The sequence below is a fragment of the Lampris incognitus genome, chromosome 10 (genome assembly GCF_029633865.1).
Source record: "Lampris incognitus isolate fLamInc1 chromosome 10, fLamInc1.hap2, whole genome shotgun sequence".
Classification (NCBI taxonomy): Eukaryota; Metazoa; Chordata; class Actinopteri; order Lampriformes; family Lampridae; genus Lampris; species Lampris incognitus.
The window spans coordinates 8,479,166-8,501,043 of NC_079220.1; the positions used below are offsets into that span (position 1 = coordinate 8,479,166).

The 21,878-nt window shown below is 45.2% G+C and overlaps 2 protein-coding genes across 2 annotated transcripts in view; one reads left to right on the forward strand and one right to left on the reverse strand.

Moving 5' to 3' along the window:
• The window catches only part of cramp1 (cramped chromatin regulator homolog 1), a 29,334-nt gene extending 20,460 nt beyond the window's left edge, over positions 1 to 8,874 (reverse strand). The window contains exons 1-7 of the mRNA XM_056287378.1: positions 8,813 to 8,874; positions 7,419 to 7,668; positions 6,622 to 6,977; positions 3,064 to 3,260; positions 2,705 to 2,858; positions 811 to 894; positions 501 to 549 (exon numbers count right to left, since the gene is read on the reverse strand). Coding sequence (XP_056143353.1) covers positions 501 to 549; positions 811 to 894; positions 2,705 to 2,858; positions 3,064 to 3,260; positions 6,622 to 6,977; positions 7,419 to 7,468 — 890 coding nt within the window. The 5' untranslated portion in view covers positions 7,469 to 7,668; positions 8,813 to 8,874. The remainder of the gene's footprint in view (positions 1 to 500; positions 550 to 810; positions 895 to 2,704; positions 2,859 to 3,063; positions 3,261 to 6,621; positions 6,978 to 7,418; positions 7,669 to 8,812) is intronic.
• A 590-nt stretch (positions 8,875 to 9,464) lies between these two features.
• jpt2 (Jupiter microtubule associated homolog 2) lies at positions 9,465 to 16,464 on the forward strand. The gene is made up of 5 exons (XM_056287958.1): positions 9,465 to 9,603; positions 10,595 to 10,746; positions 12,526 to 12,677; positions 13,601 to 13,637; positions 15,036 to 16,464. Exons 1-5 carry the CDS (start codon positions 9,548 to 9,550, stop codon positions 15,272 to 15,274), a joined length of 636 nt encoding a protein of 211 aa, XP_056143933.1. The 5' UTR covers positions 9,465 to 9,547; the 3' UTR covers positions 15,275 to 16,464.
• Positions 16,465 to 21,878: the final 5,414 nt, after the last annotated feature.

Sequence of the window (21,878 nt, forward strand, 5' to 3'; positions counted from 1 at the left end):
AATGATCATGGAAATTTGCATATTAAACCAATCGTTGTTTTCAGTCGTTATGCCACTGTGGTCGTTATGTCACTATATTGTATATAAGGGTGGGGATACCCACAGCCAGTTGAGACTGAAGAGGTCACTTAGAAGAGCGATGAAATGTTTCTCTCAATAAACGTTGTGTCCAGATGAACTCATTCAACTTTCTGTGACACATTTGATATGGTTTTTATGTTTACATAAGGTATTAGCTATGTTATTATTTTAATGTTTATGCAAACAAAAAGGGCATAGTGCTGCTAATTTTATTTGTGATTTTCATTATAATACTTGCTGAAATGATTTCAGTGTGTCTATCAGTACTGGTTGAACATTTTCAGCACATTTTAACAATACCACGATAATACTGATAACCATGATAATATTTTGGTCACTATAATTGTGATTTGAAATTTTCATGACGTATCTCTATATATTATAGATTACGTATTAATACTGATTTAATACTGACTTACCCCTGCTGGATGAGTTCGTTGAGCTTTGCCACATTCTTATCATCCATTACTGTCAGGGGAGAGAAAACAAACCAGAGGGCTATTCAGAACATCATCCCTCAGGGTATCTGACCTGCGCACTAGGAGCAATTGTCCCCTATGACTGGGAACATAACACACAGCACTTAATGAGATCCCATGTGTCACCCTGCCCCAATCACCAACAACAAAAACACACACACACACGCGCGCACACACACACACACACACACACACACACACAAACGACTTGGAAGGGGATTTGTTCAAACACATGTACAGCTTCACTTACATCCTCCAACCTTCTTACGCAGCTCGGCGTAGCAGATAAGCCCGTACAACTCTTGGGAGGATTTCTTCAGCACCCGGGAGTACACTGAAAATGAGAGGAGGAACAAGTTATATTACTTTCACTGAAAAGTAACACAGCAAGCATGGGTACATCATGTGACAAAAAATGTTAGTAGCTTGTGAGTTGTATCTACTACAGCCATTAGGACTGTTGCTTATCAAGTGAGATTCTTCTGCAAATAATTTAGGATTTATCACAGAAAGTTGAATCAGTTCATCTGGATAAAACGATTGGGAGAGAAATGTTTCATCACTCATCTAAGTAACCTCTTCGGTCTCAACTGACTGCAGGTATCCCCGCCATTACAAAAATGACAGTGGCAACAACCAAAAATGATCAGTTTCATATGCATTGCCGTGATTATTAACTAGAGTTTTAAGAGGCCTATGTACTATTCACAGAGGATTAGGGAACAGTTGCAATCACAGCATTGTAAGATGGCGACAGATGTACTCGTGAGCCACCCCCTCGGTTCAGGGATGGTCATTCCCTCTTCACATAGATGTTCTCTTTCACTCCTTGTTCAAACCAGTTTTCCGCTCTATCAATGATGCGCACATACAGCCTCATCCTAGAGGCGAGTGGCCACTGGCCGGTAGATGGGTGTAGACAGCAGATTCCAGGCCTGACGCGTTACCTCTTCTGTGTTGAGCCATCCTCTTGGGCAGCGTCTGTCTGGTTCCCCCGATATACAAGTCACAGCAATCCTTCTGGCATTTAACAGGGTAGCCGTAGTCCTTCTCCTCCCTTCGACTGGCTGGTGCACTGTTTGGGCGTCTTCCTGGCTTTGACAAATGCCCAGTTAGGATAACCACCCTTAACAAGGGCCTGTTTAATGTGGGATTTCTCGCCTTCCCCGGCCGCTGTGTCGGTGGGGACGTTGTCAGCTCGGTGGTACAGCGTCCTGATGACTCCTAGTTTGTGCTCCAGTGATGAGTCTTTTTTTTTTTAAATGCTATATTGCTCTGTTTGTGCCGAGGGACCCAATCCTTGAGATGAACCAATTTTTGGCGCAGCATGTTTTGGGGTTTGAAAGCAACTGAGACGCGATGTTTGGAAAATACATGTCTCAACTGTTTGGACAATCCCGCCACATACAGAATCACCATTGGTTTATGCTTAGGCAGCTGTTGTCCACCAGTCAGAAGAATTGCCATGACTTGTACATTGGGGAAACCAAACAGACGCTGTCAAAGAGGATGGCACAACACAGAAGAGCTACGGCAGGGTCAGGACTCCGTGGTCTACACCCATCCATAGACCAGTGGCCACTCTTTCAAGGATAAGGATGTGCACAACTGATTCAATTTTCTGCGATTTTCTTACCTGGATTATTGAGTGTGCATAAAGACAAATTTAGGATTTACCATTCCAACTACAGGTTGGCTATGTAACAAATAAAGAAATGGAGCTGTTATTCCTTTCTTCTGTTTTCATGTGTCTGTTGGTTCACTTATTTTGGAAAGAGGAGAATAGCGAACTAACCATTTATCATTTTGTTTTTTCCATTTAGACAGTTGGAAAGTGGGTGGAACAGTTGAGGACGTAGGTGAAAAAGCTCTAATGAGGATTAGATCTAATGTTGGTGGGGGCACATATGTGGCTCCAGCAGCAAAAGACTTAAGCGGTTTACCATCATGGAGCATAGCCTGGAGCATTTCTGACTTATTCATTCCAACTTAATTTCCAAACTTTACAGCTCTTCTGCTTTAGACATTTTAGCTGAGCTAATTCTCTCCCCCTGAAATATCCCCTCTATTTGACCGTATGAGGTTCAAGAGGACACAGGTAGCAGATACTTGCGCCAGGATGATGAGGAAAAGGGGAGGCTCACCATTGGCAAAGTCAATGTGTTTGGAGATCTTGTGCCAGGTGCGGTAGTAGAAATGGCGGACTTGTTCCTTGTTCTTCACCATGTTGGCTGGTTTGCCTCTCTTCTTATACTTCATGGCGATGTTGTTCTGGATAGCCTCAAAATCCTTCCCATGCTGGAGAAAGGAAAAGCAGAGGGGAGAGGAGCAAAAGTGAGACATTAGAACTCAAAATACAGATCCACAGAGGCACATTTTCCATTCTTGTAATAGAAAGACCACAATGTCAAATTTGGATTTTTATGCCATGTCAACAAATGTCAAAATACGTCAACGTTAAATGTATTATCACAGTAATAAACCAATTAAGATTCCACACTACCTCATAGAGACCCTCAAAGAAGCTGTTTTTATCCTCTGCGCTCCAGGACTCCCACTGGCGACGGGCTCTCTTTTGGTTACCTGCTTGCTCCTCTTTGTCAGCAGGGCCTTGGGCCCTAGAGGCCTTGGACACGCCCCCAGTGGAGCCAGGCACAGTACCTGACTGACCTGCAGCCCCATGGGAGGAAGAGCCATTCTCTGTACAATGACAATACAAGCAAAAAAAAAAACCAACATGCCCTTCAGCTACAAGCGACAGAGGAAAAACTGAAATGATCAAAAAGGAAATTGGAAAAAGAGAAATGTAGGTGAAGTGCCAATAAGTTTCCGGAGGACATGCCCCAATTGTTTTTCTAAGACATGGACCATAGCCAACTTACATATGATTGCAACTATTCAGCACTTGTTTTGGGAAATGTTAAATTACAGCCATGCAATCACACTCCGTACCACTGCACAACCAGCAGAGCTTCCCTTTCTGTGGTTTAGTTCTGGCAAGGATGTCCATGCCTATGGCCAGGTCTACAGCATACAGGTCCAAAAACAACTTGTGAGGTGGGCCCAAAAACAGCCAAGTGTGCCCAAATGCTGAGTACAATGCCAAGAGGCATGAACACAAACAGCGAGGCAAACACTGCTGCAAGACTGGCTTTCATTACTTCAATCGAGTTTTCAGCCAAAGTCTGCGATCGTTTACAAGTGTAAAACTGTGAAGAATGTGCAGCTCAAAGGCTCTGGTCTGGCTATGCTTGCTTCAGAATGGACAGACACCAACATAACATCAGGTCAAAATAAGTAGATCTGACCTCCACTGGTCTGGTGGTTGATGCTTGGGCGACCTAAATGCGTTTGATGAGAAGATCACAGAGTCTATTGTCTATCAATAAAAACATCCCACCAATCACCATCAACCCAGCTGTTAACATCTGTCACAGATTTTTCAGTGTTTTACAGAGCAGCAAATGTCATAACAGAGAACATGTTTGTTTATCTAAAAGAGTGTCAGAATTCATTTTCAGTCCAAAAAAATTATGAAGTGCGCCACATTTAAATCCAAGTGCCGAGGGAAAAAAGAATCAGTGGCAGAATCAGTATTTGATAGAGATGGTTGTGTATACCATTTAGAGGACTAAATGGAATGTGAGCTTTTGGCAGTTGGTCTAGATAGGAGTTAAACTAGCAAGACTCAGGCAGCAACAATATGTCTTTTGGAAAGGATCATTCCATTTTTATTTAGGTAATTCCCATTGCAAGGTACTGTGATTCGAAAATAATTTCTCACAAGATGTAGGAGGAAATCCGAAAAATCTTTGAAACGCCAAGGGTGCTGAAAAAAATTATCTGAAGAAATTAGTGAGGAAAGTAATCTGGGAGTTGTCATGCTGTCTGGGAGGGGACTTGACAGATAGGAGTTCAACTTAGAAGCCACAAACAGTTTTGGTCAGAGTACTGCAATCTCTAGAAGATCATTGTTTTTGTTTAAATAACCTACACCTATGGGCACTGTAGTAATTGCAGTGGTGTTTGAGTAATCTGAATCCAAGAATTTCATTCTAAATGAAGGGGTGACTGTTGTATGAGCAACTTCCCCACTATTGGACAAAAAACAAACAAACAAACATGGCTGTACCCAGATTTACATAACTGATGTTGTTGTACTCATTCATAAAGGTCTTCTTCAAGTTTGAGCTGCCACATCTGCTTGTTAGCCACAACAACTTTACCTTTTCTCCCGAACCAAACACTAGCTGCCGTATTCATCCACATTTGGCTGCCATATTGAAGACGCAGGCTAAACACTATATGCTGTATAATTTTCCCCCCAGAAAATTCCTACCTGACAATAACCATTAAAATGAGCAATCATAAAAGCCATTCATGGCTTGAATATTCCTCTTTAAGCTATCGTCTTGAATTTGCCACTAATAGAAAGTATCAAAAAGGAAATTTGCATGCATGCAAATCCTTAGAATTGTAGTTTTTAAGTTTGAATTGTGCATCAATGCTATCTCAGCATGTGGGATACGGTGGTATGAGACCCCATGAGATACTCATTTACGGAGATGCTTTTGGTTAAGTTTAAGCCCTGCTTCAGTCAGTGTCTGGAAAACTAATTTGTACTCTGTAGTCATTTCAAAAATTAGACATGCTTTGTATGCGTACAAAATACCAATTGTCTCTGGAACCTGCTCTCTGCACATGGGAGCTTGGAATCGTCTCGTCAGCCCAAAGACCAGACCTGATAGGCATATCTAAACAAATATATCTTCTTCTCTACTTCACTTTAAAATTACTGCCCTATTGGAGCTTTAATTTATCTCTAGTTTCAGGTCCCTGGCTGGCGGCTAAACAAAACAACATCAACGATAGTAACTTCTAAAGAACATCTACACACTAACAAGCCACTAAACAAACTAAGGCATTGGCTATCAACTTACTTCTAACTCCAGGGTAATGACTATTACTTTCACATTTAGTGTGGTTAGCTGAATAGTATACAGTGAGTAATATAATTTAGATTGGATTTTTTTTAAACAGACCGTAAACCGTCTTGTATCACATGAGGTTCGCTCAGTCGGTCTCACCCGCAGCAAATTCACTTGGCAACAAAATCAGGTGACTTGTCAGAGGTTTACATTTATTCCCACATAATGCTACTGCCAGTTCTGTGAATCCCTGAACAGAATATAGACGTGATGTGCAAAATGGACATCATCTGTGTAAAAGGCAAAGGGGCATTCACTTCGAAAACAACACTACGATGTGTGCTGTGACATTTTCTTTTTTCTTTCTGAAATGTTCTCTCTTGCAACAATACCATTCTCTAATGGTTTCCCAAGCCAGACGTCACAAATTGAGTAAAACATCTGACCCTATCGTCACAATTCTTTTAAGTTAACGTATTTCTCACAAATACCGCCTCTCGCATTCCCTCTCCTGTAGCAGAAATCCGTTAAAAAAAAATTGTCAAAAAGCAGGTGGCCATGTTTAGTTGTTCACCTGATGACTCATCATACCCTGTGCTAAGAAACATAAAAAAAACATAACAGCCCTGTCTATTTCCGTAGCGGATCTATGGGAAAGTACGACTTAATAACCATCGGAAATCCTAATAATAAGCCATCTGCCATCTCCAAAGGGTCCGTTTGGACGGACGGCGTTGCGATTTGGCTTAACGCAGCCAGGATCCCCTACTCCCGCTACTCCTACTCCCGCTACTCCCCCTACTCCTACTCCCCCTACCCCTACTCGCCCTACTCCTACTCGCCCTACTCCTACTCGTCCTACTCCTACTCCCCCTACTCCTACTCGCCCTACTCCTACTCCCCCTACTCCTATACATCTCTCAACTCAGCAGAGCGAACCGGGTCCCTGAAACTGTCAACTGGTTTAAATGGGGGGGGTGGATATACTGCACGTTGCGTAACATCAACACGCCGCCGAATAGCAATTTAGGAGGCTGTTGTGCATACTTGATCAAAGTGGACAGAAGCTGGGGGAAAAAACAAAAAAAATCCAAAACAGACCCCCCCCCCACTCATATGCCCGTGCTGGTTACCTTTCGATTTTGCCCCGCCATGTCCATTGATGGTGGAGCCGGCGGGATCCTTCCGGATCCGTTTGCTCGGAGGTCGAACGCTCGATCGGAGAAAATGATGCTGGTCGTGGCTCGGTGGAACGGGGTCAGCCGGGGTCTGGCTCTGCCGGACCGAAGCCGGCGCGGGGACGGGGAGGACCGGCGCCGGAGCGGGGCTGCCCGCGGCCGACGGATTAAGAATTTCCACTCCATCTCCCTTTGTACGACGCTCCTCGTCCCCCCGATCTCCGCTCTCCTCGTCGTCGCAACCGCCGGGCTTTCGGGACGAAGTCTTCCCCCCGCCGACACCGACGCCTTCCCTTAAGCCCAGCGTCATTCTGGCAAAACACATTGAGGGGTGGGGGGTTGGGGGGAGAGGGGGGCAAATATGGCTCATTTAGGGGAAAGCAGCACGGGAAATTAACTTCTAAAGACGACGTTCTCTCGCTCTCTTTCTGTCGCTCTCTCAACATGGCCGCCGCCGTTTGTTTCAAATCCCTTCTCCGTCCCAACAACACCAAACACACACACATCTCTCTCTCTATCGCTTTCTGCGAGAGCCATCGTCGGTCCCGGCGGGCGACCGCGGCGCTCGTCCGGGTCGCCTTTTCGCTGGATTTACGAACGTCGGGGCGGCATTTGCAACTACAGTCATAACACGCGAGCGCCTTTCGGCTGAGGCGCCCCGCAGAAACGACAACGAAGCCCCCCCCCCCCACACCCGCTTCGGCGCGTTCGACCTCTAAAACAAAAGTGTTTTCTGTCGGACGCAGTTTTACCCGTTTTCGTGCTCTTCGGCGGCGGGCGGCGTCTTCTTTCTCTTCACCATGGGCTCGGCGGGTCGTGTCGGCAGCGAGCGTTCGAATCGGGCATAATAACGAAAAAGAGATAAAGGCACGGACAAGCCCTCGTCGCCTCTCTGCCTCCGTCCGGGCTCCCCTGCTCCGACTGAGACGAACTCTGCGCAGTTCAGCGGTCCTCCGCCGCTACCGACATTACTGGGAATTCGGTGCCTTTTCAGACTCGAAACTTTACGAGAGAGAGAGAGAAAAAAATTACAATGTATCCATTTCGTTCGATCCTCGGGATTTTCGAGATTCTTTTTTTCTCTCGCGCCCCCCCTCCCCCTCCCCTCCCTAAATTAAAGGAACTGTTGGAAGGATACAGTTGAATAACATCTATAAACGCGTGCTGGCGGACTTTGCTGACGCTACGTCACGGTTGCCTTGTAGAAATGTTGTTTTTAGGGCACATTATTTTTATTCGAATCCAGTAAATTGAGAGCCCTTGTAACAAAAACAAAAAAAACCAAAAAAAACAGAGCAATTGAAATTTACATCACCTCGTGTTGACAATAGGCCTGCTTAAAGAGCAGTGGGGGAAATTGACATTTTTTTTGTTATCCTTGTGGTCGTTATGCAACAACGTTGTGCACTACATTAGGAAAGCGGGATAAGCAAATACAACAACACGCTCGGGGACACATATTTCACCGGATTTCCATCGATGGACTTAGTGATATTCGTGACTAATATCTTGAAATGTGCAGTAGGTAGATGGAGAGAGGAGACACACAAAAGAGAGGTGTCCTGGGGGAGACTGTTCTGACTGGAGAGGCTTCGTCGTGGAAGAAACTACGTGTCTTTTCTGTCGTATTGTGGTACAGCAGACAATAGCACAGTCTATGGCAGGTATTGATAGCTAGAGGAAGATTCCTGTTTAGCAGACATAGACTAAGCCGATCTGATTGTTGGAACCCACCTCGTCTGCTATGCGAACGAGAAAGGCGTTGCTTTAACATTTACTTTAGCTTTATCGAGGCGCAACATCAAGCTGACGCTCAACATTCACTGAAGTAAAGCCACGACAGCCTCGTATGCAGAACGACGACAGCGTCAAAGGTCACTGAACTCACAGTGAACAGCCCCGGTCGAAAACAATATTTTGATTGACGTTCCCACTACTACACCTGTAATTGGGAGAGGGTGGGTGGGTGGGGGGGTTAAAAGCCGACATTGTCGTTACTAAGCGCTGTTATTACAACACGTTAGCTTATAGCATAGCTATGCTAGTCGGTTCCGTATTCCCGGGAAGGCAAGTGCGTTTCGGCGAGGATCTCCCATCGCCTTGTCGGCGCAGGAACGCAAGCTGATAAAGGGGTTCATCAACCTACCCGAAACCGCGGGTTGGTCGGCGATATCCCGCTCTTATAAGCCCCAGGTCGTCCGAGCCGCCCGGCCGCTCCGCCGCGTTGCTAGCTCGTCGGGCTGCGCTGACAGTTCCCGCACGGCGGCTGGCTCCACGCGCTCCAACACGCCCCCCCCTGCGAGTCGAAAACAAACCGCGTGATAGGTCAGAGACGCGTGCGGGCGACAATTAAACACGATTGACAGGAAACATTTCCAATTGTTGCTAGGAGAGGGACCTACGACGGGCCAATTGCTTCCCCTTCCTCTTCCGTTTCACAGATCGGTCCTCTTTCGTACACATTTTTTTTCCCGAACGTTAAAGCCAATCAAACCATTTCATTGATTTTTTTTTTAAATCAATAATAATAATAATGATGATGACAACGGTTTTATTTTGCCCGGCTTACGAATCGCCGTGAAATCGCGTCCGGACATGTGACTGGCCTCCGAGGCGAAAAAGGGCGTCGCCCGCAGCGATTGACGTTTCGCGGAGGCGAATCAAAATGGTGCAGGACGCCGCTCGCGCCCGGGTAGGCCAATTACGTTCGCGTATCCTCGGAGCGACGGGTTTCGGACCAGTCAGATTTCTCTGCGTCAGAATCGGGGTGGGCCCAAAGATATCCCGGAGAGGGCCTTCGCCAGAGAGCGTCAGTTCGCCGTTGGCTAACTAAGAAATTGTTTGTTGCGGAGTTTTGACGGCGCTAAACAAAGCAAGAACCATGACTTCGACAAACATGTTTCAAGGGCTGGGCAGTAATTCAAAACCGAGTTCGAGGTAAGTGGATATCGCCCGGGTCATTTTAGCGATTTAAAAGCGGCCGACGTCGCATTTTTTTTAAGTTTAGGCAGCTACCGAGCCAGCTAATCTTGTTCAAGTTAGGCGTTTGCTAGTCGGGCTAGCTAGCTTTTCTTGACGTTAAAGCGAGCTCGTCTTGTAACGTTCTCGACCCAGCAACGTCAACTCAAGTCTTTCGATCGGTGTTGGAGGTCTAGGTGTTGACACGGTCCAACTTAAGTTCTCTTGGTCAAGACGGCGAGCCTGGCCTGCCAGCTAACTGGTTCAGGCGTTGTCCGCTGTGCCTGCGGAAGTGTGTGAGTTCCCTCAAAACCTCCCTGAATATCTGCTAGTCGAGAAATCGGGCTGCAAAACCACTTTGTTCTAGCTGAAGGAGGAGGCATATTTCCCCCCCATTGCTACGCGACCCTCTGATCTCGGTGGTATAGATAAAACATGTCTGTCGTGTTGTACCTAGGGGGGGGGGGGATTATACTGGTCATCTAAGACTAGGCTATGCTAGAACTGTCTTAACATTGTAAGCCACATCCCCTTTTCTGTAACCTTACTACATACCCACAGAGTTGTAAGATGGTTAAACCAAATTCACCGGTTCAGTAGTCTTGTCTTTAGCTATCTCTCAGATGTTTGATATAGAACTTATTATATCCCCTGCTCAACTTAAATGCACACAAGTATCCAATTTTGAATGGGAGACGGTATCATGTTTAATTGAGAAATGTGGTTGTTTTAAATTGCAGACAGAGGGCCTTCTCCGAATAGGAAGGGCCCACTTGCCTAATTTGTTGACTTTGACCTAGAAAGCAGAATGTATTCCCAAGAGTTAAAAAATCTCTGCCCGCAGGTTCCCATGCTGTAGTTTTTGATGGTGACAATGACACCTTTTTTCATCAGTATAACCACATAGCCGACAGATCCCAGTTAGCATAAACATAACTTAATAAAAATAGTTCTTTTTTTACTTTTACAGAGTTCTGCGACCACCTGGAGGTGGCTCCAGCAATCTTTTTGGTGGCTACGAGGAAGACGCTGCAGCATCAAGAAGGCCAAATAAGATGGCCTCGACAATTTTTGCTCCAGTGGCGGAGACCCAGGAAGTCCCCAAACGCTCCAATCCTCCAGGTTAGACTAGCCCGTCTTGACAAATAGAAATACTGGTTGACACATGATCTTCATTATATCCCTTTGGATATGCTTTCTGGCAAAGGATAACGTAGGTTACCCTTGCTGATTTATCCACCATCACTTAATTATGGCATGAACATTCCCTGCAAACAGAATAATTGCTGCTCTAAACAGTAAGTGGGCAATGGTGTATACCCCCTGACATTTACATTCTCAGCACTTTTTTTTCTTTTGCATTGTGGGCCATTATGCATGCTCAATAAGCCAGGTAAGAAAATCAAAGAAAGTTAAATCAGTTCATCTGGTTACATTTAGTGATAGATGTGTTTCATCACTCATGTAAGTGATCTCATCAGTCTAAACTGACTGCAGATATCCCCACCCTTATAAACAATAGTTGCATAATGACCGAAACAAACAATCAGTTTCATATGCAAATATGGGCGTGACCATTAACTAGAGTTACAATGGCCATGTGTTCTATTCACAGAGGATTTGGGAGTGTTTGTAATCACAGCACTGCAAGATGGCGACAGATGTACTCTTAGCGCCCCCTTTTTGGTTCAGGGATGGTCGTTCCCTTTTCACATAGATGGCCTCTTTGACTCCCTGTCGAAACCAGCATTCCTCCGTGTCCACTGGCCTGTAGATAGGTGTAGACTGCAGAGACTGCTAAGAGTACATCTGTCACCATCTTACAATGCTTTGATTGCAAACATTCCCAAATCCTCTGAATAGTACACATGGCCATTGAAACTCTAGTTAATGGTCACGCCCATATTTGTATGAAACTGATAGCTCGTCATCATGCAACTGTATTGTTTAAGGGTGGGGATACCTGCAGTCAGTTTAGATTGAAGAGGTCATTTAGATGGGTGAAATGTATGTCAAACGTTAAATCCAGATGAACCGATTTAACGTTCTCTATTATGGGTTAGGACTCCCCTCCTCTTAGACTCAATGTAACTGTCACCTCTACAGTATATTGAGGGTTTTTTTTTTTATATCCACTACCATGTGGTAATTGATTTAATGCAAAACAAACCATTTGAATATGAGAATTGCAAAGTGTATTCAAATCAAGGTTCTGGTGACTGATATGGACTGGGGCGTTTATTTCTTGGTCTGGGTGTTGTATGATGTCACTCGTTAATTTTATCTGTTTAAATTTGTTTTTCATTTTAGAATTAATGAAGGTAATGATTATCATTTAAGACCACATTGTAGCCTAGCTGCCTCGGTCAGGGGCCCAGACAGGAGTATTAACCCCAATATGCATGTCTTTTTGATGGTGGGGCACGAGGAGAACATGCAAACTCCACACAGAAAGGACCTGGGATGACCTCCCAAGGTTGGACAACTCCAGGGTTCGAACCTAGGACCTTCTTGCTGTGAGGCGACGGCGCTAACCACTGCGCCACCATGCACTGGGATAATAACCAATAATAATTGGTTATTAGCCGAGTCATTTTAGTCACCGTTTTTACAATGCTGTGATTGCAACTATTCCCTAATCCTCATTGAATAGTACACATGACCATTGTAACTCTAGTTAATGGTCACGGCAATCTGTATATGAAACCGATCGTTGTTTTCGGTTGTTATGCCACTAATGTGTTTATAAGGGTGATGATACCAGCAGAGGTCAAATGTGTCCCAGATGAACTATTCAACTTTATTTTATTTATTTATTTATTTTCCCCAGTCTGGTTGGTTTTGAAATCAGTGAACATTTCAGTGAACATTTCTACAGTAACTAGCTCAATCTTTTTTTAGGTGGGAAGAGCAGCGGGATATTTGGGGAACCTGAAGCTCCAGCCCAACAACTGAAACCAGTACCTCCAGGTGGACCAAGCAACAACATTTTCGGAGGAGCAGGGGACACCTCTCTCCCATGTCCAGCTCGAAGTCATCCCAACAAACCAAAGGTAGGCCAAGCTGTATTTTCTAAACGGAATAATTTACTTTTAGGAGACTTAAATCCCGGTATTTATTTGCTTTGTTAACCTCTTACCAGAAACTTTGCATGCAACGGTTGCTAGTCTTTATAGTATACTGCAGATGTAGAGGAAATGTTGGAGTGGTAGAGTCGCAAACGGAAATGCTGGGGAAGTTATTTTATTGGTGGTTGTAGCCTGTTAATGGCATTTACAAGTAGATCTGAGTAGTTCTTAACGATAGTTAAGAACTAGGGGAGTGTACTTAGAGTGCAGATCTCCGTACATGGACAGAAATATTTTTTTTCCTGCCATTATAAGACTTGCGTAGCGCCCAAGTCGGTTGAACAAGAAATAGTTTAATATGCAGTGATCAGAAATCAACATAATAAACACATTTTGCCTGTCAGTTTGCGGCTGTGTAGCAGCCTCCTAGGCAAACCCTCCCACGAAAGCGACAGTCTGACATGACAGATCAGGCTATCGGTTCCAAAGCCCTTGTTAAATGTGTAACTGTCGCAGTCTTCATAATATAAAATGAAGGCGAACGGTTGCTCTGCTGATTGAATTTCATTCTAGAGCAATAAAGCAACAGTAAGATGTTTTATTGTAGCTACTGAGATGATTTCCAATTGTGACTGATTAATCCTAGTCTTAGAATTGTATTATAGTGGAGTTTTACCATTGGAGACAATGGCACTTGCGCGTGGGTGAATTATTACCTTTTTATTCATCCAGTTCTCCTGTGCCGAGATCAACAGTGGCGGAGAAAATAACATGGTTGCCTTTAGGTACAACATGGTAGCTTTAGGTTGCTAAAAAGATGTTCAAATCAGCAAACAAAAGGAGCCTGCTAGATGCCCTCATTTATTGCAAGTGTGTCACATTCTGATATTCCTCAATATGTTATACAGGACAACTTAAGTGTGGGACCTGAACCCGAGCCACCAGGTGAGTTTTTTTGCATAAGTCAATAATTACACACGAGTCACAATTATTGTTTGTCTTGTGCCTCCCTCTCATCCCACCCCAAGACCATGTTGGAGTGCAGTAGTTACTAGGTCTTTGTAAAGGCTGTCAGGTTAAAGGCCCCTGAGACAGTAATAAATCAATTAGATGCACTTCTCTGTTTCTACTGAAAAAATAACGTTACGTACCTACAATTCTTCTATGCATCCAGTTGCACATTCACGAAATGATTGCATGCCCTTGTTTTTCACAAGACTTCGTGGCAACTCAGTCGCTGGAGGTAAACACGTGCAAATTGTAAATGAATCGCATTTTGCATAAACTAAAAAAAATGGTGCATTAGAAAAATGGAACAATGTGATTCTACCAGTGCACCCAAAGTGAGAAGATAGAATAGCAAACAGTTTATATAAGCTGGTGTGCCTTGCGGTAATGTAGCAACAGAACTGTTTAAATTACTGTTGCTCTGCTAATGCTTGTTCTATAAGTGAATGTAGCACAGAATAAGCTTCGCTTGATTGAAAGCCAACTCAGGGAGTAGCGGTGTTATGTTTTGTCACGTCCTATTAAGAGTTTATTTGCAGTGAACCGGGTGGACAAACACTGTTGAAAATGACTAGCTACTAGCACAGCAGAGACTAGCGTTCATATCTTTAGTTGAAAACGACATTAAGCTGCATCTGTACAGCAAATATTGTGATCATTTTATAGACACAATTACTACATCCCAACCACCCAGATACTGGGAAATTGCAGTTTTTCACTTGAATGAGCCATTAAGCCCCTAGATCAGGGGTGGGCAATCTTGTGCAGAAAGGGGTGAAGGTTTTTGTTCCAACCAAGCAGTTACACACGTGATCCCACTAATCAACCAGTAGTGTCTTTGCTGAGGAACTTGATTAGGAGACACAGGTGTTTAACTGCTTGGTTGGAACAAAAGCCTGCACCCAACCCGGTCCTTTCTGGATAAGATTGCCCACCCCTGCCCTAGATTCGTGTTGAAAGTCACGTTACCAAATAACTGAATTTTGTGGTGTTTTGGTTCTCAGATTATCAATAAAATCGAAGCTCTCCCGAGGAAAGAACGCTTTTGCACTTTTTTTTGATCAGCCAGTCAAAACGACACTCCAAGCAGTGGCTAACAACATCCCCCATAAACCACCTCTGTTAATTTATCATGTCTGAGGTATTCCTTTTTCACCTAATAACCACTTTAGCAGGTCATGGCTATATACTTGGCTAGCAATAATGTTGCTTTCCTTGATAACTGTGCCAAGCAGGCCACACATAGCTGTATGGTTATACTGGCAAAAAAAGTAAATGACATTTATTTGAGCTTGTTTTTCTATGACCCGTTGTGAAAGTTGTGTTTCCCCCCAGCTCAAGCACCCCCAGCCAACATCATCCAAACTGAGGTAAAGGAAGAGATTGTTTTGCCACCTGCCACCCCACCCAAGGAAGAGCCTGCTGTTGTTCCAACCTGTCCGGAGCCCAGTCCCTCCTCACCCCCTGCTCAGCATTCAGAGAAAAACCATGAGCCTCATTTGGGACCCAAGCCTCGCTCCCACAACAGGGTTCTGAATCCCCCCGGAGGAAAGTCTAGTGTTGTGTTTTACTGAACACAACTACATGTCAACTCTCTCCCTGTTTTCTGTCTGTGCACCCCTTCCTGTCCGCTGCGCTACTCATCCTCTCATTCCAGTTGTTTGGTTTTTTTGTCCCCTCATTTCAGCATGACTAACCAGAAATTAGAGATTTTGTTCCCTTACACTCGATTCCTGATCACATCCTTAAGATCTTGCACTTTTAAGCCCATTCCTGCCCCCTCCCTTTGTCTGATGCTTTTTATATTCTTTTAACGGTCAATAAGTATACAATCAAACAGGCTAGCTTTTGTCTAACACAACTATGAAAATCAGTCGTTCACTTAACATTACAGTTACCGTTTGCAAATTATACAAGTATTCCATGTTGGCTAACAACGGTGGTGGTGTTGGTCTCGCTGAATTAAAAATCCAAATTTGTGGCTGTAATGGTTTTGTGGCTGTAACGGTTTCCGTGGTCATTTCAAGAAAGCATTGACCATATTCGGTGGCCCAGATACCAGTGATTTGATGTGCCTTAGCATAAAAGCAGTCACAAATTTACATTTTTGATCTCTCCGTTTAAGGTACGTTCATTCTGGGTGTTTTCCCTTGTTCATAGGTTGTCAGGCAGGCAGGAAAGAAACGGATAATCTGTAATAGTCGAAGATGCATCAGGGTGCTTTTTTTTTTTCCTATTGCTAGACCACAATTCATGACTGTACAATCATAAATTTGATAACTGATTATTCTCCTCTCCCTTTTACTGTCTGTCTTAAGTGTGTTTATCTGCTCAGCAAAAACCCTGAGAAATGCCAAAAAAATTGACTTGAGACACAAAGATGGGTGCCTTTGCCCACCTCCAAAGTTTCCTCACAGAAATTCCACTTCAATATGTCATTGATGCTCGTTCTGAATGTGTTGTGCGGGTATTATTCTGCTCTGACATCATTGCTTGTTCTGTTTAAATGTGTTCTTCGCTTGGGGTAGGCTACTGTTTATGTTTTAAATTAAAACAGCTGAACACAAGTGAACTCTGGAAAAGTGCATGGCAGACCCCTACAAGTCAAAGTGGGTTCGAGACCTTGTCGAGAATCCACCTCGCCACTGCACATTCATGGTATTCTAGTGCCAGCCTGTTCCCTGAATGTTGATGTGCCTGACAGGCAGTGAGCATAGCAGAACGAAGACAACCTGTGTATTACAATAAAATGTTTTTTGTTTTTTTTTGCAGTTTGAGTTTCCTTTATTGTTTAGTTTCTTATTTGCATCAACTTAGGGGACTAATAACAAATGAACTCCGTTAAGCAACTCTTACAACAAAGTGTCGTTGACTCGGCTGTCAACATAATGTGTCGCTTGGTAATTTCTCAAGCCAGAATCAATGTGAAGTTGTGATGTTTATGGAGATCCAAACTGAATGTTTACACTCAGTCATTTAATTCAGTTCATTACTTTACTCTTTCTGGCATTTCCCTCAAGCAACACTATCCAAACTTATTGACCCCCCATCATAAATTATTTCAATCTAGTCTTTCATTATACCCGCCTATGCAGTTCTGGGTTGTGCTGGGCTGGAGAAAGTTTGCCACTGTGCACATCTTTAGGCTGGGGGAAGGGGAAACCCATGCAAATATTGGGAGACCGTGCAAACTCCACATGGTCTGCATGAGATCAAACCCAGGACCCTCTTGTTCTAAGAAGTTAGTGTTAGTCACAAAGCCACCGTGCTGCTCTGTGCCACATATTGCCAAGGGCACATTTAACAGCACAGGAAGATCTTTAGTTTTCCATGCGCTTAATTTGCCTTGTATAATAGGCAAATAACCCCCCCCCCCGTTCCACTGGAGAGCCCAAACTTGGGCTCTGTTACCAAGTGTCCAAATTACCAGTTCCAAAGAACACTGTTCTTTAGGGTCCCCTTAATATAGGTTGACTCTTTCTCACAGAATAAGCTCTAGAATCTCTGCATATCTTAGCAAAGTTATGGCCAGCTGTAACAAAAGGAAAGTAGACCGAACAAAATTGGGGGAACGCCAAAGTATGATTTTTGTCAGTCTTCCGATGTACCCGAAAAAAATCAGATCATTTCCTCGTGAGGCTAACAGTTTGAAGTAGGAGATTGAGTTCAGGAGTTTTTGTTCCTTTAGGTCGGTCCATCCCATATGACCGCTACTGTTCTGGGATCAAATCCCACGAATGCTCGCCCTCAACTCCTGCCTTGAAAAACTACAGTGTTCAGTCAGGTTTATCGTAGCCTAAGCTACTAGACCAGACCTTTAATTCTAATCAACCGAGACTGGGCAAGTTCATAAGAGGACAGAAGGAACTTTGCCTGCCCCACCTCTGCCAAGTTCCTTGTGGGTGATACTCGTGTGTGACCCTGCTCCTATTATTAGTGTTATTCACCGATATGAAAGGTCTCCTTCAGAGCAAGGCAAGCAGTTTCAAATATTGTGCTCAAAGCTTAAGGAGAGGGTGTCAAAAGATGCCATCCCAGCTCGCCCAGCCGCATTAATAGGTTGTGCTGCCAAAGGGTCACTGAGGAACAGTAGTGAGGTCAAGGCCTTTTTATAGAGGTGTAAACAGCAGGGTTGGCCGTTTCGTCCCAGGTCACTGGATGACCAGCGTTCAAAATATATGTCAAGTAAAATCATAATGCGGATATTTTTACTTTTACTAGAGCTCACTAAAGAGCTACTTGTAACAATGTGGCTGTGAAAAGTGAAAATCAGAATAGCAGCAAGTCACTGATGAATGGTTGGTAGTAACTAGATAATGCTAGAACTGGATTAACAACCTGTGCTATTTGAATAGTGACGAGTCACTGAAAACCATCTTTGCACACCGATCAGCCAAAACATTACAACCACCTGCCTAATACTGGGTAGGTCCCCCCTCGTGCCACCAAAACAGCTCTGACCTGTCGAGGCATGGACTCCGCAAGACCTCTGGAGGTGTCCTCTGGTATCTGGCACCCAAGATCTTGGCAGCAGACCCTTTAAGTCCTGCAGGTTGTGAGGTGGGGCCTTTATGGATCGGACTCGTTTTACCCCCAGCACATCCCCACAGATGCTCGATCGAATTGAGATCTGGGGAATTTGGAGGCCAAGGCAACGCCTTGAACCCTTGGTCATGTTCCTCAAACCACTGCTGAACAGTGTGGCCGGGCACACTGTCCTGCTGAAAGAGGCCAAGGCCATGAGGGAATACCAAAGCCATGAAGGGGTGTACCTGGTCTGCAACGATTTTAAGTAGGTGGTACGTGTCCAAGTAACGTCCACGTGAATGCCAGCCGGGACCTAAGGTTTCCCAGCAGAACTTTCCCCAGAGCCTCACGCTGCCTCCACCCACTTGCCTTCTTCCCATAGTGCATCCTGGTGCCAGCTCTTCCCCAGGTGAATGAAGCACACACACACCCGATTCATCAGACAAGGCCACCTTCTTCCATTGCTCCATGGTCCAGTTCTGACGTTCACGTGCCCACTGTGGCAGCTTTCGGCAGCGGACAGGGGTCCTCATGGACCTGTCTGTATTGTGACCTGTCGTATCATAGCCAGCGTGAGCTTTTTTCTCAGCAATTTGAGCAACAGCGCTTCTTCTGTGGGATCGGACCAGACCGGCTAGCCTTCCCTCCCCACGTGCGTCAGTGAGCCTTGGGTGCGCACGACCCTGCGGCTGGTTCACCGGTTGTCCTTCCTTGAACCGCTTTTGGTGCAAACGGACCGCTGCATACCGGCAACACCCCGCGAGTTCGGCCGTTTCTGGAGATACTCTCTGACCCAGTCGTCCAGCCGTCACGGTTCCCCCCACGCTTGTCCATTTTTTTTCTTCTGCTTTCAACACATCAGCTTCAGCTCACTTGCTGCCTAATGTGTCCCACCCCTTGACAGGTGCCATGTAACGAGGTAATCAATCTTATTCACTTCACCTGTCGGTGGTTTTAATGTTTTGGCTGATCGGTGATCCTAATTAGAATATAATAGCGACGGGCGTCCGGGGGGCGTGGCGGTCTATTCCGCTGGCTACCAACACGGGGATCGTCGGTTCGAATCCCCGTGTTACCTCCGGCTTGGTCGGGCGTCCCCACAGACACAATTGGCCGTGTCTGCGGGTGGGGAGCCGGGTGTGGCTATGTGTCCTGGTCGCTGTACTAGCGCCTCCTCTGGTCGGTCGGGGCGCCTATTCGCGGGGGGGGGGGGTGGCGTGATCCTCCCACGCTCTACGTCCCCCTGGCGAAATTCCTCACTGTCAGGTGAAAAGAAGCGGCTGGCGACTCCACATGTATCAGAGGAGGCATGTGGTAGTCTGCAGCCCTCCCCGGATCGGCAACGACTTGGACGGCTCGGAGGAGTTGGATAATTGGTCGAGTACAATTGGGGAGAAAAAAAAGAGGAGGGGGGTCGGGATACTACTAATAATATAACAGTGGCTAATACTGTAAACTGCTAATAAAACACGTTAGCCCCTAGCTGACGGGTCTGAGCCTTTAGCCGAGCGGTTAGTGATGTCGCCTTGTGGTGCAGTACACCTCGTATCGAATCCCGCACCGGGCAAGAAAATAACCGGTTACAATACCTTTAAATTAGGCACTAATAACTATAATAAAGGAACTGGTGTTTACTGAATTACTCGTAAAAGAGAAAAGTCATAATCAAATTAGTAACACGCGCTTATTCCAACAGAACTATCTAATATTTAGCAACTTGTGACCTTACAATAGTGACTAGAATTTAAAAAATAAGTACTGGTGTCTAATGTTTAGTGACTAGTCCCTTCGAATGAATACATGATCAAATGGCTTGCCATATATCGCAACGATATCCACTCCGTCAGATTGTGCATTCATTTTGAAGACGAGAGTCGAGTCAAGTGGATTTTATTTGTGTAGCCCATTATCACAAATTACAAATTTGTCTCCGCTCGGGGGGCTTCACATCAATACAACATTCTGTTCCTAGACCCTCGCATCGGATAACAGACAACTCCCTAAAAAAAACCTTTAACAGGGAGAAAAAATAGGAAGAAACCTCGGGGGGGGGGCAACAGAGGAGGGGTCTCTCTCCCAAGATGGACAGACCTGCAATGGATGTTGTGTGTACAGAACACAACACTGAAAGAGGATAACAGAATTATAATGGAATCATAAGATAGATGAAGAATATGATGAGGAGGATGCCAAGCGTCGTCCAGATGCCACCGGAACAGCCCAGGACCTGAACCACGTGACCACCATCACCATGGAGACCTGGGAGGAGGGCAGACTACACATGCACATGGGGGAGACTCGCGTCACACCATTCTCACACACGGGAGAAGAGACAAGAAAAGACAGTCACACATCTCAGTGAGAGAAAGATACAACAGTGAAACAGGGTAACACAATTATATGGATTTATAAGATATAGAAAGAATGTGATGAGGAGGATGCCAAGCAGTGTCCAGGTGGCAACCACCGTCACCATGGAGACCCGGGAGGAGGACAGACTGCACGTGCACACAGGGGAGACTCGCATCACACCATTCACATACGCAAGAGAAGAGAAAGGAGAAGACAGCATTCAGAGAGAGAGAGAAGAGAATAGTTTGCAATAGTCAATAATCTATAATCTATACTCCACAATCTATAATCTATATGCTATAATCTTGTTGGCAGAGCAGTGCTTGGTAAATTCCTTGAGACAGAAACTGACCCGCCATGCAGTACAGGTCGTGAAGCATTCAACTTAAAGGCAACTAATTGTAGGTTAAGGCAAAAATATTAGTTTTAAATTTGGATTTAAAGGACTCAACAGACTCTGATCGTCTGACGGCAGCAGCCAGGTTATTCCACCAGAACGGGGCCCGATAGGAAAAGGCCCTGCCACCAGCTGGCCTCTTTTTAACTTTGGGTCCACACAGGAGCCCTGTATTTTGCGAGTGAGAGATGTAAGTGTGTGTTGGAGAAACACGCGTTTACAAGATGAGCAATGATGTGGCGATGTAATTGTGCAGAAAATCGTTTGGTCAGATTTCATGGGGGAATCTGACCTGAAGATAACCATCTGGAATCATGTCGATATCTGATTTTCTCCCCAATGGTGTGTGTATGTCGGCCCTGTGTGATGGCCTGGCGGCCTGTCCAGGGTGTCTCCCCGCCTGCCGCCCAGTGACTGCTGGGATAGGCTCCAGCATCCCCGCAACCCTGAGAGCAGGATAAGCAGTTTGGATAATGGATGGATGGATGGTGCCATTTGCCTCTGTCAGTAATATGGAGGTATCGAAATCAAACTGAGACCGATAATCAGTGAAAAACTCATCATAGCCAAGGCTGGATTATGGATCAGGCATGCCGGGTGAGTGCCCAGGGGCCCCGGACCACAAGGGGCCCCAAAAGGTCAGAGGTATTGTGTACGCGTATAGTAGGAATCCCCAATCATACCCTACAAGGGACGTTTGTTCCAACCCTGCGTCCCAGGGCCCAAGCTAGTCTCTATTGATGTGGGACCCCAAGCTACAGTCTCTACTGTTGTGGGGCCCCAAGCGACAAAGTCTCTATTGATGTGGGGGCCCCAAGCTACAGTTTCTACTAATGCAGAGCCCCAAGCTACAGTCTCTACTGATGCAGGGCCCCAAGCTACAAAGTCTCTACTGATGCAGG